The sequence below is a fragment of the Falco cherrug genome, chromosome 6 (assembly GCF_023634085.1).
Source record: "Falco cherrug isolate bFalChe1 chromosome 6, bFalChe1.pri, whole genome shotgun sequence".
In the NCBI taxonomy this organism is placed as follows: Eukaryota; Metazoa; Chordata; class Aves; order Falconiformes; family Falconidae; genus Falco; species Falco cherrug.
Window position 1 is genome coordinate 49,089,433 of NC_073702.1, and position 14,867 is coordinate 49,104,299.

Sequence of the window (14,867 nt, forward strand, 5' to 3'; positions counted from 1 at the left end):
TGCTTTCTTTAGTTGTATTCCTGCTTTCTCAGCAATTTAGGATTGGAAAGGAGCTTCCCAAGTAACACAAAGTTCAAAAAAACAAAGCAGTCTTGTAGTAGTCCAATGAGAAAAATATAAATGCTACTCAAGAGAAGAAAATATGTGTATTACTTACTGGAAAATTTAATTTAAACTCTGAGCCTCAATGTTTTTTCCAAAGCAGCCTTTCTCTGAGCTTTGTGTGGGTAAGTAACCCCCATAAAAAAAAGATGGTGGTGGTGAGGGCAATTAATACCAGAATCATTTAACTTTGACAGATAGCCCTCTGTGAGACCCACAGTAAGAGGAGAAGGGCACAAGGGACAACTCTTCTTGTAGGGAGCTGCCTTATACACAGGCTGATCCAGCTGTTGTGTAGTTGCAAGGGGACATTTGGGACATAGCATGGTATGAAGGGCACGTGAACCATCCTGGGCACTGCTAGTAAGAGGGTGTGTGCTCATAATAAGTGTGCCGGATAAAGTCAAACCAGTGACTGTACGTGAACAATCTTTTTTTTTTTTTTTTTTTTTGTCAGTAGAAACTCTGCACATCATCCTGTATTTTAGACCAACTCTTTGACTGGGTGCTGCCCCTTAAAGGAAACTGCTGTACAGGAGGGGTTTCCAATGTGCAAAATAGGTGGCTGGAAGGAGGAGGAGGTGGTAGGAAGGTAGGCAGTGCAGCTTGACAGGGGTCCCTTGGGAGTCCAGGCAGAACAGCTGCTTCTGGGGATGGGCAGCCATGCCTGACCTGGGGTTTCTGCAAGCGGGACTTGCCCAGGTGAAATCACTCAGCCCTACTCTTGTAGAAAGTGGGACTGGTGTACAACTGGTGGTTGGGTGTTTTCTTATGACTTATTGTTTTATTCCTGACTTCTGCTCAGAGTTGCCATCTGCTCCTCCTTGGCAAGGGAACTGTTGTGCTTTTATGTTGTGTATTCATATGGTGTCTTTGTTTATACACAGTAGGTTTTGGACTTGCTTGGCTTTTCCTAGCCTTCTGAGACTGCAGTTCTCAATGTTCAGAGCAAAAATAAGTTGTTCTCTTGATTCAAATGAATTCAAGCAAAGTGTTTGTTTTCCTGGCTGATACAACAACATGGCTGATTTTCAAGAACAACTATAAAAATCCTCTTAGGATAGCTTCTTCCGTACGAGGATTTCTTTTTCTTTGCAATGATTATATGGGTGGTTTCCAAAAGAAAGACTATTGATATAAGGCTATTACATGTATTGTTCCTGCTATTTCCAGTTTAAATCCTGGGATTCCCTGGAGAGCCTGTACAACTCTGCTTTCTGCAGCCCTAAAGTCATGACTGATAAGGCACTTCATTTTGTCCTACAACTTCATCAGATCTGAGAATTAAGCTTAAATGTTTGTTTTCCTCCACTGCATTAATTCTTGGGGTGGGGGGGTGGGGTGTTTAAGATTTAATTCAGTAATTGAATATTGCAATAACACATGATGATATAATGTAATTAGTGCTTACCTAGTTACAGCACAGTTCTTTCACCAGTACTGTAATTTCCTCCCTTAATAGCCCTGTGTTTGTCTTCTGAAAATGGTTGCTTATGGAGTACAAAATTAAGCATCTTCCTTGCTGCAAATAAATAAACCATATTCTTGGAAGTTTGTGTATGCTTGTTGAATTGTAATTATTGTATCAACAGCTCTGTTGCATTCTGTCAAGCTGCCAAATTTTCTAGTAATTTCTAAGGAAGTAGAAATTCAAACTTCCTGATTTCTTTCATGCTTTCTGTCACTGTAAAGGGTGCTGGTACAAGAAAAGTTTGTGTGGTGTCCCATTTAAATCAATTCCTAGATAATGGAAGATGCAGATTTGTAAAGGAGAGACTTTAAATGTTTTATGACTTAATCTAGTTCTGTCACTCATTGTCTCTTTCTCTTTTTTTTTTTTTAATTCTTCTGTCCAGGTGTTTGTTTATTGATCTGTTTACTTAAAGTGGGATAGGGCAATAATGCTAGTGTGCACATTGCATTAAATTGTAGGTGACTAATGTCCATTCAAGTGCTGGGTATTCTCTGGCCAGGTCCAAGTGAGTGAGCTTTGCTTATTTGAGGTACTGTTTAATGTGCCCAGTTTGTAACTGTACAGGGTGTTGTACTTGTCTACGCTGTTGACAGAAGAACTCTAAAATAGCTGTAGGCTTGGGTACATTAGAACCCATAAAACATGAACTTTGCCTGTTTTTATAGTAAAGAAACTTTATCTGATGAAATGGTAATACATTTATGTTAGTATAATAGTTTCCTCACTTGTCTTCACAAAATAAAACTAAACTTAGGAATGGTTCAGTTACTGGGCTTTCATAAAGTAGTGTTTATAAAAGGGCTGAGATCCCAAAACATTACTATATTGGTTAATGCTGGTTACTCCAGTAACAGAGAAATCAGCAGAATTCAGTGTAGAGGATCTGTTCTGCTGCATTTTAGATTTTCCCAGCTGTCTTCAGGTAACATACTATTAAGCACTTGTTTTCCTATTAATATTACCAGTGTTTGGGGCTTCAAAGTGGTACAACTATTCCATTCTGTATTTTACAGGTCAAGTGTTATTTGAAGTAGCATAATTTTAATGTGTAGGTAGTTTGCTTTGGTAGTGCTTCATTTGCTTCTAGACTGGCCTGTGCAGCATGTTGAAATGCACAACATGTAGTAGTGTGGCAAACCTGAAAAGGCTTGAAATTTATTAGATAACCTTAGCGAAACTTTGTGCCTCTCCAGTTAATTGGGATAATTACTGTTTGGTTTTTTTCTAATCTCTGCTCTCGTAGAGGCAGCACTATTGTCTGACTAGAAGCTGTCCTAATGAGTAGATCACAATGTGGCAGTTCTATGGTGAATGCTGCAGGCTTTTCCTGAAACATTCGCTTCTTGCTGACTTTGTTCTTTGGGGGCAGGACTGGGAGGGTGCAGTACTGATTGCCCTAAAGTTTCAGGCAAACATCAGGGGACTTGGCACGGCAGACTACTGAAACACACAGTTAAATACTGGTTCAGCAAACAGTTGCAAGTGTTGCAGTTTGATTTCAGAGCCAGTAATGATTAATCTCGGAAGAGATTTTAATCATGCTTGAGATAAATGCATCCTGCCTGACATCCATAAATACAAACCCATGCTGTACTTGCTGCAGTTGTGTGTCCTGGTGTAACTGGAATTAATCTTTGCTAATTTGGAATTGTTTAGTCCCCAGTCTATTTGGGGACCTGGAAGAGGTTTGTATTTGGAAAGGAAAGTATGGGGAACTCTGAGCACTTGGAGCAGTGCAGTAAATTGATTCTGAAGAAGGTCTTCTGATAGCATTGGAGCTCCTCACTCATGGTTAGAAGTTTTGCAGTACACTGTTAATAACTGATAACTGGTTTATAAGTTATGTTTTGAAAAACAACAAAAAAAGATTTCAAGTGCTTGACCCAACTGAAAGCTCAGACAGATGTGATTCACAGGGCTATTTGAATTGGTATTTGGAAATATTTCTAAATCGTGTGGGTGTCTGGCATGTATTTCTGCAACTGAATTTCCCTTGCTTTTGTATTGCTTGGGTGCATGGGGATTTTGTTTCTTGGTTTGACAGTGCTTCATAAATGAATTGGTATGAACACAAAAGTTAACTGGGCACCTCTTCTAATAGTGTATGATGGTTCTTTTGAAAGTATCAGAATTTGAATGCTACTTCTTAAAACTGCTGAGCTACTTAGAGATAATCCACAGACCTTGAAATTCTTAAGCAGTATTTTAAATCTGGAAAATATCACAGTTTCTCTCTGGTTTTTTTCATGTTCTGTGGCAGTGGTTATCTGCTCACCTGATTTGTAACTGCATGGAAAGAAGCTATAATTTGTTTTTATACCTTAAGTAAAAACTGTTACATTCTAACACTTAAGAGATCTTAGTCTTATAACAATTTTAGTCCTCCTACTGCATCAGTAACTTTTAGTTCTCGATGCTTTAGCTGAACAAGGGGCCTGCTGATGTGAGGGAATTCACTTGAATGCAAGTTCTTTGTGTGTTGCCTGTAATGCTGGCCAGGAGTGTGTTTTAATGGGCTTTGGGGTGTGCTGATGTTTGCTTACAGGTAGACAGCTGTAAAGAAGCTGATGTTCTGCAAATCAAAAATAAGATATGTAACTGGCCAGCTGGGCTAGCCTGAACAGAGTTCAGGTCGTCTTTCCTGACAAAAAAAAAAAAAAAGCGGCTATTTTCAGCCAGATGGTGAAGTCCTGTGTGGTAGATCTGAAGAGCTAATCTGTCCTCACTGAGGAAAGCCCGAGTTCCTGAAACGGCTAGTAAGTCATTGTCTTTATTACTAGAGAAAATGTTTCCAAGTCTTTTGTAACACTTGAAAACTTACCTAGTCACTTCTTTCTTACACAAAATCATGACAGAAATAGTTTCAAGGTAAGCTTATTACACCTTTATTCTAATTGTGAAAGTACCAGTGGTTTAAGACCCATGCATGTTGGTGGGAATAGAGTATTTCAGTACTGTCCCTTACCCTATAAATGCTTCAAACTGTTTTGTGCTTTTTGGAAACTCTTCATGCCTTGTTAATTATCTTGTGGTACGAGGTAGGACTTTTGATACACTGTGAATACTTAATTAAGTACCTGCCTGAAGTATTGTAGGCACATGCAGCTTCTGAGGCCAAAGAGATGCTCCCTGTTCTGCATCTGCTGTCTGCAAGAATGTTTTATTAGCAGGAAGAAACAATGTAAGTCCTTGTTTCTTAGCTTTTTATCTATATTTAAGTTGCTTCTAATGTGCTTATAGTCATTGGTGTTGACGTCAAATGACTAGCTGCAGGCTACTGAACATACTTTAGAGTTGAAAAATTGTTCAGAAGAAAGTGAGCCAGCAGGTCAAGAGACACATTTTTTAATGTTAATTTGTAGAGTAATGTGAGGATCCAGCAGTTAGTTACAGCTGGTGAGGGAACTTGGAGTAATGATATCTGAATATAGTGACCTCTCTGTCAAGAACTCCACTTCTTGACTGAACTTGGTTTCATTTTTTGGATGAGTTTGTTTTAATTCTGGTATTGTTGAAAGCAAAAAATAATTGTGTTAGACAAGAAATGTAATACTAAACGGAAGTTTTTATTAAACAAGATAATTTTAATTTTTACTTACTGTTTAGTAACATCATAGTATAAAACTAATTTGAAGGGATGGTTCAGTTTCTTCAGGCTAGTTCTTCAAGGGTTTTTTTTCTAGGCAGAAGTTGTTGAGCACATACAATGATGTCTAGCACTGTACAAGAAATATATATTTTTACCATTTGCTCTGTGCTAGTTTAAAAAGATAAGCATTGGGGTCTTTTCTTCTTTGTAGTAAATCTTCATTGCTTTAACCGGCAATTACAACAATAATGTATAATCTCCTCAATTCCTAAGGTAAGGCTTCTGTGGGAGGCAGGACAGAAGGTAGCTGTCTTTCCAGGCTGAGCGGCATAGGCACTTAAAGAGACACTTGGATTTCTGCATAGAGTATCCAGGTGTACTTTGCCTAGTAGTCTGATACAGTTGTGGTAGAGGGACTAAAATGAAGAGAATTTTTTTGCCAAATCATAGCTCCAGACATTGCAACTGCTGCAGTGAAAATCTCTTCAGTATTGGAGTACGTACTGGCTTTTGGACAAGCTCTGGTTTGAGGATTAAGGGTGGGGGAAAGGTTAAATCCTATCTTTTACATAGCCACTGTTGGAGTGTCCTCAGTGCTCTGAGGCAGGAAAGAGGTGGGGAACTCCTGCCTGTATTTCTGAAGTACTTCTGTTACTGTTTTTCTAAGCTCTTTGGACAGTAGTTGTTCTAAATTTCATGCAGTACCCATAGTAATATCCACAGTGGGATTTAATGTGTGTTTTGACTTGCTGAGAGTTTTTTTTCAAAGTTGTACTGATTAAAACATGGTGACTTAAGAAGTCTGTGAACAGTGAAATGAAACAGTGGTTAAACTGTCGTTTAGAGCCTTGCCTACCCTACCTTGTTTCTGTAGCTTCACTGACGCAGTGAAGACAGCTAGGGGTTTAGTGCTGACATCAGCTGATGTCTTACAGTTGTTCTAAGCGGTAAACTACCTCAAGAACAATATTAGACAGTAATCACAGAGCAAAGCTGTGAAAGATGAAACAGTACAGAACAGAAAATGCAAAAATAATCTCAGGTTAATTGTCTTTTGTTTGCAGAGTATTACCACTTTTTAGATTAAACGCTTTATTTTGAACTTCTGAATGTGATCAGAATATTCTGCCCATTTCTGAACAGATTTATTTGCAGCTAGGCTTTTGTCTTTATTTTCTTTCTGCTTCCTTAATTTTGTTAATCCTGGGATCCCACTCTGCATCCCGGGTATGCTATTTCTATTTTACTCTATTAGAACTTCCTCTTAGAATTAATATTTTATTTCTGAAAGCACTATTGGTGGGAAAATCAATTCTGGAAAAAAAAAACCAACCAAACAACCAAACTAAAAAGCCTCCCTCAAAAATGTAACCAAGCTAAGAAAACCAAACCCACATCCAAAAAACTTGTAAAGAATGAATACAACAAAGTCTGGGAAGACAGAAATGCATTTTACTGTTCTATGCTTCCAGGTGTGATCAACATATTGCTTATCAGTGTTTCACAAGCAGCTGGTTTCAAAGGCTTATTGTTAGATCTACTGAAGCATATTTGTACTAACTGCAGTTTTTATAGCAAACTTTTCTGAAGTTTATTCATAACAGAAATGTTACTGGAGTTACTTGAGGTGACTAAAAGCCCTTTGTTGTTCATTCCAGCTAAAAGCTTAAACTGCTGTCCTAGAAGAAAAGTTCAAGTCTGCTTACTGTCAAGGCTATTTAAAATTTAAGGACTTGACTTGTGAGGAAGAGTCCTACCTCAACAACAACAAAAGCTGATGCTAATGTTTAACATTTTTTTTTTTTTTTAAGACGTTTTACCAGGCTTCCCCAGTTATAGTTTCCACTTATGCAGTGGGATGCAGGTTCCTCTGAGAAGACTTATCCGCCCCATTTACTTTCCAAAATGGAAATATGGAATTTGGTCCTCTTTCTGTGCATCTGGGAGCTGCTACCACTGACAGAAAGACAGGAAATGGGAGGCGAAGTGTGAACCTGGAAGGTGTTGCCACTGTTGCTGCTGTGATGTAGCAGTTGTCTTTGAGGCAGTGGCACCAAGCAAATTAAACCTGTGAATCCCTGTTCCTTGAAAAGAGCATGCTGGATGGCGGAAGCACTGAACTGCTGAAGCACCAACTACTAAAAGGAAGATGTGCGTTTATTACAGGAATTTCATGATATAAACCTTCTATGGATATTTCCTTTGTACTATCTGCCACTGCCAGCTGTCCAATAGAAGCAGTAGTGGGACGAGTTTCCTAAACTTTAACACATGGCTGAAATGGGAGAATTTATGGCATAACAAAAGAGTTTTTTCTAGTACAATGAAGTCCTGTCCGTAGGGAAATAATTTTCAAAGGTGCATAGAATTTTTCAGTGGCTTCTCCAATTATAATGCTCTAAAGCATGTTTTCATTGTAACACAGCAATTTCACATCAGGAAGTCCAGCATTACAGCAACATTTTGCTTCAGAAGTGTGAGCTTAAACAAAAAACAGTAATCACTCTGTGGGTTGTTAATCATTCCTATCAACAGAGGTTTAGACAGGGAAGCTATTATAAAAGCTGCTGTGAGTGCAACTGATGTGCGTTAGCTGTTTGTATGCAATGGCTAGTGAGGCATGCACGGTGTTTTTTGCTGTCCTACTTCTCCATGAAAGAGCTAGGCTGCCACGGGTGAACGGTAATGCAGGCAAGTGTGTGCCTGTGCACATCAGGATTGTCATACATTGGGGTAAGTTCCTTTTCCATCTGAACCTAGCATCTTTTGAGTGAAACGTCTTAGAAAAGGCATAAATATTTATAAGATAAATAGGTGCTTCTGTTGCTTTGTTGCTTCTTTCAAGATTCTGGGGGGAAATACAGAAGACCCAGTCCATCAGGATGTGGTGGAGATCCTGAATATTCTTTTAGTAACTTAGTGCATTAATAATGTAATCCTTCATTGGAATTTTATTTTAAAGACTTTTGCTAGCCACCTTCCTTCCTACTTAATTTGTGCTAAGTTTTGACACACTGACAGGTGTAGTTGCACAATCTTATGTCTGCTTGCAGAAATAAATTGCAAATGATCTTGGTTATTTTTTCTCTTGGGTTTTCCTATTTTGGGAAGTGGGGGGAAGGTACTTAGCTTTTCTCCATTACTTATTTCTGAGTTAAGCCTGCTCTAGGTCTGCAGAGGAATAATACTTTTTGCTAATCAAGGTACTACTTTTCAATGTGAAGAATCTTTTGTAGTTTAATATGCTTAGGCACAATTATGTTTGTTATTCTAAAAAGATAGTAATAGTGATTGATTGCGATGCTTGAAATTTCTGTTTGAGAGGCTTCACACTGTAATAAGTCAGTAAATATGTAAATTGGGAAACTGCAGTCCAGGTGTGTAACTACAACGGGTAGAACCAGCTCCAAAGAATGCTGATGTAACACTGAGAATTACTGCTTTACTTTGTTTTCTCCTTATTACGATCAAATGTCTATACCCATATTGCTGAAAAGCTCATTCTCATTTAAGAAGGATGAATTCTTACTGGGTTCCCCTTGTCCCCAACTTGTAGAGAAAACTGCTGGCTCCCTCGCGTTCCAGAGAATCTGCAATATACTCTAGAGCTGCAGAGATGCTGGGAATCGGAGAGCCTTTTTCTCCTTGGCATATGTTGTGCCAGCGTTCTGCTTAATCCATGCTGGCCTTTTTCTGACACGGGGAGCATGAGATGAACGTCAGGATATGTTATGAACTCCCAGTGGAAGTGTGGGAAGCTCCACTGCCACCTCAGCAAAGGGAGGCAGTAGGTGTACAGTACAATGAACAGGTCTGCTTTCTGGTCAGTGAAATCCGGTTAACTTCTTTAGGTTAGCAGACCTTTTTCTCAAAGGATCTGACAAAACAGTCTCAGAATCCAGAATCAATTGTTTCTTGTGGGGGTGTGGGGGGCAGGGCGGGGCGGGGGAAGAAATATATGCAGCCAGTAAAAGAAACTAATGTTCTAATAGATAACAGATTGATTAAAAATTCTTACTTATTTTGCATGTTTGCAGTATTCTGTAAATGAAGCAATGGCCTTTATTCCACTAATGACACGTTTCAGTCTCTGGAGTTCCTGTTGTGCTTGGATTGCTTGATCCTTTTACATGTGCTTCATATTTACTTCTGATCATAACAGTTATTGTAGTGAATCTTGTTTGTTTGTTTTTTTTAAACCAGTGTTTTGAAGAGGTTGCCTTTGTGGTGTTCAGTCTGTGCTGTCTGGAATTTGTCAGACATTCTCATTGTATAGATGTTCAAAATGTCCATAACTTAGACCTAATAGTCAATAAATGTATTGCAGGGCCCAGGAACTAAAATTCTTTTCTTGTTAAATGCTTTCTTCTCTCCATGTCCATATACTAGTTTGCATAAGTGGCAAAGATCTAACTAACCCATAACTGCTACTTGGGTGTAAAATTTGTGGCCAGTAAGGAGGAAAAAGGTTATTGCAAAACCAAACTGTTTTCCCTTTCATAGCATTTTGGAATTGATTGTCAAAAATTTAAATAGAGTTGGAGCTGATGCCTCTGCCCAAGGAAAGGCTAGAGGGTTTTCCATTGGTAACAATACACTTAATAAATTGAGGGAAAACATTTAGTCATGGCATGCATTGGAATTGGTTGGGTTTATGCTTTTTTCCAGTTGGATTTCAACAGTAGGAGGGGGTAGCATTAAAGCTTACTTGCCAGGAGTTCTGAGGGACTTAATTCCCAAACTAGATGAATGAGCCCAGAAGTGCAAGTGAAATGGTGAGTACCAGGAAAAAAATCTGTGAAATGTATTTGAGATGTCAGTGTATGGATCAGGTTACAGATGTGCCACAAATGCTTAATACTTTGTAATAAACCATTTCTGTAATACTGCAAATCTCTTCTTTTATTGCCAATTTCTTAAACTGCAGTAGGGCAAAAATTACTGGGTTGGGTTGTAATTTTTTCTCCCTCTTCTACCTTTTGGGTTTTTTTAGCAACTTTTGAAACTGACATCTAGAGCAGGTGAATAGGCAGACTTTGACACAGTAACTATTAACTTCTGTGTATATCTCGGTTTTTCCTTCCCTACAAGCTGAATACTTCCAGATTTTTCTGAGTAACTTTGTTTCCCTGCTACATCTGGAGAACCTAGTATTTGCATCTGTTCTCTTATTAGATGCAAATATCTTACCTTTCCAATCCAGTCGTTACTGTGGGATGTTTTGCCAGTTTTCCTGAAGGCTGGTAAAATCTTTTCTTGCTCTGGTGAACTCTCATCACTGCTGTGAATAAAGGCAAGAACCTAATACTATGGTGTACTATCTGAAGAAGACTCCCTGGTTAGGCAAGTTGCTTCTCCCATGGTTCAGATGCCTAGCATTTGAGTGTTGTTGAAATGACCTGCAGAACTGGGTAAGTATCGGTAACCTGCTGTAAAAAGGACATGTTCAGCACCTTCATCTACTACTGCTGAGGGGAGAGGCCTGGAGGGTGGTGCTTTTTACAACCCTATCTAAAATGTTCTTGTATTTCAAAAAGCATGATGATTCTCTTCGGTTTACTTTTTGAGGAAAGTAAGACAGCTTGTTCTTATATTTGCATGGAGGCCTGATTTACTGCTGGTAGGAAAGCAGTCAGTGTTGTTATTGAAAACTATTTCTTCCTCTTGATCTTGATTTTTTTGCATGGCATAGTCTGAAGTGCTGAAAGTGTCAGTTCTAAGGGAAGAGTTTTCATGCAAGGAAGCTTTCAGAGTACTCGGGACACATGGTTTTCTGCAGTGTTGACTTTTCTAGTGGAGAAAAAGTGTTTGATTTGTTGTGCATATGGTTCAGGATTAGCTTTGTCAACTGAAATACAACATAGGTGGTTTTTCTCAGCTCCTTTTTTATTACAAAGAAGTAAAGTATTTCTTGACAAGCTAGGTGTATTTCCACGTGATATTAATGAAATTAAAATGTGGCAGTGGGAAGTTGTTTTTTCTAGTTTTTTGTCAGAAGAAGGGATATCTAGGTGGGGATCATAACCTGCAATTTTGAGACAGACAACGCTTGTTGGTTAATATCTGTCTTCTGGTTGTTTTGTATTTCCTTTCACATAACTTGCTTTCAACAAAAATGATTTCACTGTCATCTTTATGGTTTTGGTGGTTTGTTTTTCTTTTTTCTTCCCCGTGATCTCCAAGTACAAGAAGAACCTTGTTGCTGTACACAGTGATGTTATCAGTAACACAAATATAAAATTGTTTTTCTTGGATTTAGTTTTTTAATCTGCAGGAGCAAAGCCCACTTCTGTATGAGCTGAGGTGACTAAAGCATAGTCTTACTGGTGAAGATGATACCGTAGCCCTGCCTCTTTCAAGATGTGCTAGGGAAATTGGTGTTTCCTGAAGTAAACTTTCTGCTGCTCTTAATCCTGTATGAGCTGGAGAAATAAGGCCTATGATGTAATCTATATTGAGTGTTGATGTTTTTGCTATAACTGCCAGTACTGTCTGTTAAAATCTGTACTACTTCTGTTTGCCTTTCCTGACCTGTAGTCTAGCTTTCCCTTTTGCTGCTCTTTGATACTTGAGCATTGGCATCAATCAGATGAAATAATGTATTAATTACTTTTGGGGAACTTGGCTAACATAAAGACTTGAGGTGTAAATAATAAGGCTTCTATCTTTTATAAGTGCTACTAGTGTGATTAATTTTCTTTTTTTGGGGAAGAGAACCTTAGATAAATGACTTATTGTGGTCAGGTTTAAAGTTCATCCAATATGCTAGTTCAAATGGAAAACTAAAACTTTGATTCTCATTCTCCCTTTGAGCGTCAAAGGGAAAATATCTTGGTTTGTCTCTGCATCCATTTCCACAGTTTGTGAGAAAATAGTCCCTTTGTAATTCCTGAGACCTTTCTCTACTTTTAGATTGGAAAGGAATGTGATAGAAGACAATTAAAAGGTGTTTGGGTTTACAATCTTAAGCCATGTCACAATTCTTTATATAAAGAAGCAGAATTGTTCTTTAAATATTAGACAACTTTGTCAGTGTTTCAAATTATAACATTTCTTTATGTAGTGTAGTAGCAGAATCAATACACAGCAAAACCTTTGTGTGTTTAAACACCTAAAAATGAGCATGGTTTTTCCTTCCCTCTTTGTGCCAATACCTAGCAGGCCTACTCTCACCGTCTGCGCATTTGCATAGTTCCTCTTTTATACAAAGAGTCTGAAACCATGAGTTTACATATTACTTTCTTTTGTGCAGCAGTGGTTACTTGTATCTGCAATTGCTTGTTTTTTCTTTTTCTGAATTGCTTGCTTTATGAAACAGTTGCCCTTACCTGAATTGGAGTTGGAATATGTCTTGTAGAAAAAAAATACTAATTGGATTGTTTGCTAAAGTTAGAATTGTTTCCTTATTTCCCTGGATAAAGTTGTACAGATAGTTCTGGATGTGGCACAGAACAGCCAGTCTTAAGCTGTGAATCCTCCTGGAAAATAGTGATCATCCCTAACAAGCTCCACAGGAGGCTTTTATCTTGTAAAGTTTGTGTGAATGTTCATATTGGAGTTCAAATTTAGGAAATGTTAGCTTCCCACATGCTGAGTTGCTCTTTGCACATCCAGCCCTACCCCACTTGCTATTTCTGCTACTTAAGAGTAAGTTATGCTGATACTTCCTTTATGAAATCTTCTAAGTAAGCTGGAAGGCTCACTGCTGTATTCTCTTTCACATGCAGGCTCGTGTTATGTATGATTTTGCTGCTGAGCCTGGAAACAATGAGCTGACCGTCAGTGAAGGGGAGATCATCATAATTACCAACCCGGTAAGAAAACTGAGACGGAATCAAGGCTTCAGTGCACTTTCCTGACCTACTTTTAGCAGATGGAAGAAAAAAGGTGCTAGGTGACGTCTGAAAGCCCTGGCTACCCTCCCCCGAAGAATTAGCAAATAAACTAAATACAAAGAATTTTCTAATAGTTGTGTGGAAACAAATGCAACAAGCAGTTCAGGAGGACAGGGGCCCTCTCAGATTGTGCCAACACACTTAGGAATTTACTTAGCTTGTTTCCCTTTAAAAAGAACTGAGTGCCAAGGCAGAGAAAGGAGCTAGTGCTGGTGATATACTTCTACGTCTGAATGTGTTGTCTTTTTTTGTGTACCTAATGTTCCATGTTTAGCATGCATGTAATCTGAGGTGCTTGCCACTTGCATTTACATCTGACATGCCAACTTCCTTCTCTGTTTTGAGTTTCATAATGAACTCAGCATTCCAAGTTTGTTCAAAGAATTTGATAAAACTTGTTACTAAACTTGTGTGTCCTTTCATAATGAAAATAATATGGACAAAATACAGGGAAGGAGGGGTGAAAATACTGTGGTAATACTATCGGAGTTCTTAAATTAGTAGTACTTTTGAACACTGTCACTTGATTTGTGTGTACAATTTGAATTTAAGTGCAGTTTTATTGTCCTGTATAATTCTTACCCTGGGTAACAAGGGAAGTGTTAGTAGCCTCTGGTTTTTATTTTTGTGTAGTAAATAGACTTTCCTTTTAAAACATACAGGTGAAAAATGCCTGATCATGTTGCCAGGTTTAATTTATCTGGTTGTGTAGGAAACGGGTTCTGCAGAATAAAATAATTCTTTGAAGAGCCTAGTCACATATAATCCTGATAATTTTTATTTCCACTGACTTAAATATTTGAATCAGATATTTAATAAAACCAATACACTCTTGGATAGTATGCTGTTCTGTGGCAGAAGTAAAATTTTAAATGAGTTCAGGAGTTTAATGCTGTTGCACAAAAGTAGAACCAAACAAATAGTTTACCCCTTTTAAGTTAGCTTTTGCTGAACAAGACATCTGTGTGTTAAGGCAATATACTTAAAACCATGTAATACTCCATTTTATGCTGTCCATGATTAAAGTGTGGGATAGATTGCCACAAAGGCTCTTGATCTTTTTTTGATATAAGTTTAGACAGTGATAGCATAAGTCATGAAAGTCCACTGATGATTTACTCTCAAGTGCAGCAGCGCAAGCGTGACTTCTGGCTCGAGGTGTCATTGCTCTTGCATTTTAACCAAGATAGTTGAATTTATAATCTGAGATGTCTAGTTGTTTCTGTGTTCTTGAGTGAAAGCTTTTAGGTACATAAGAAAAAGCAAATGAAAGTTTGTTATTTTAATAACTGATTGATCTTTACTGTTTAAAAACTTAAACACATAAGCAGACTCCTCCTTACTATGTGCAGGATTACATAAAATTTCCAAGTGAAAGAACAAAATTGTGAATAAACAAATACATCCATTAAAAAGCAAATTAAGAAAACCTGAAATAATTGGAACCACATATGCTAGACAGCAATTGTCAGCTGTAAGTTAGCTTGATGTGTTACTATGTGTTCAAGGAACAGCTTGATTTAAAATGGAACTGACTTATTCCAGATAATGTTGTCCTGGAATTGACTTGCTTAACTGCAAAGGTTTCTTAGGGTATATAGAATATGTGTGTGTGTTTTTTTGTTGTTGTTTTTTTTTTAAAAAAAAAAAAACAACAAAAAACAACCCACCCAAACCAATAAAGAGATGCCCCACTGAAATCAGAGCTGAAGTGTGTTAGTTCTTACCAAAGTAATAGCATGAGACCTACCTCTGAAATGAAACGTAAACTAGAAAGAGCATCTCCAGATCTTGCATGGCATGTGCC

General features: G+C 38.1%; 1 protein-coding gene across 2 annotated transcripts in view; it reads left to right on the forward strand.

Annotated features, from left to right (window-relative positions):
- The window catches only part of SNX9 (sorting nexin 9), a 63,546-nt gene that overhangs the window by 6,628 nt on the left and 42,051 nt on the right, over window positions 1–14,867 (forward strand). For both annotated transcript variants that reach the window (XM_055713574.1, XM_055713573.1), the window contains exon 2: window positions 12,893–12,979. In XM_055713574.1, the coding sequence (XP_055569549.1) occupies window positions 12,893–12,979 (87 nt within the window). The remainder of the gene's footprint in view (window positions 1–12,892; window positions 12,980–14,867) is intronic.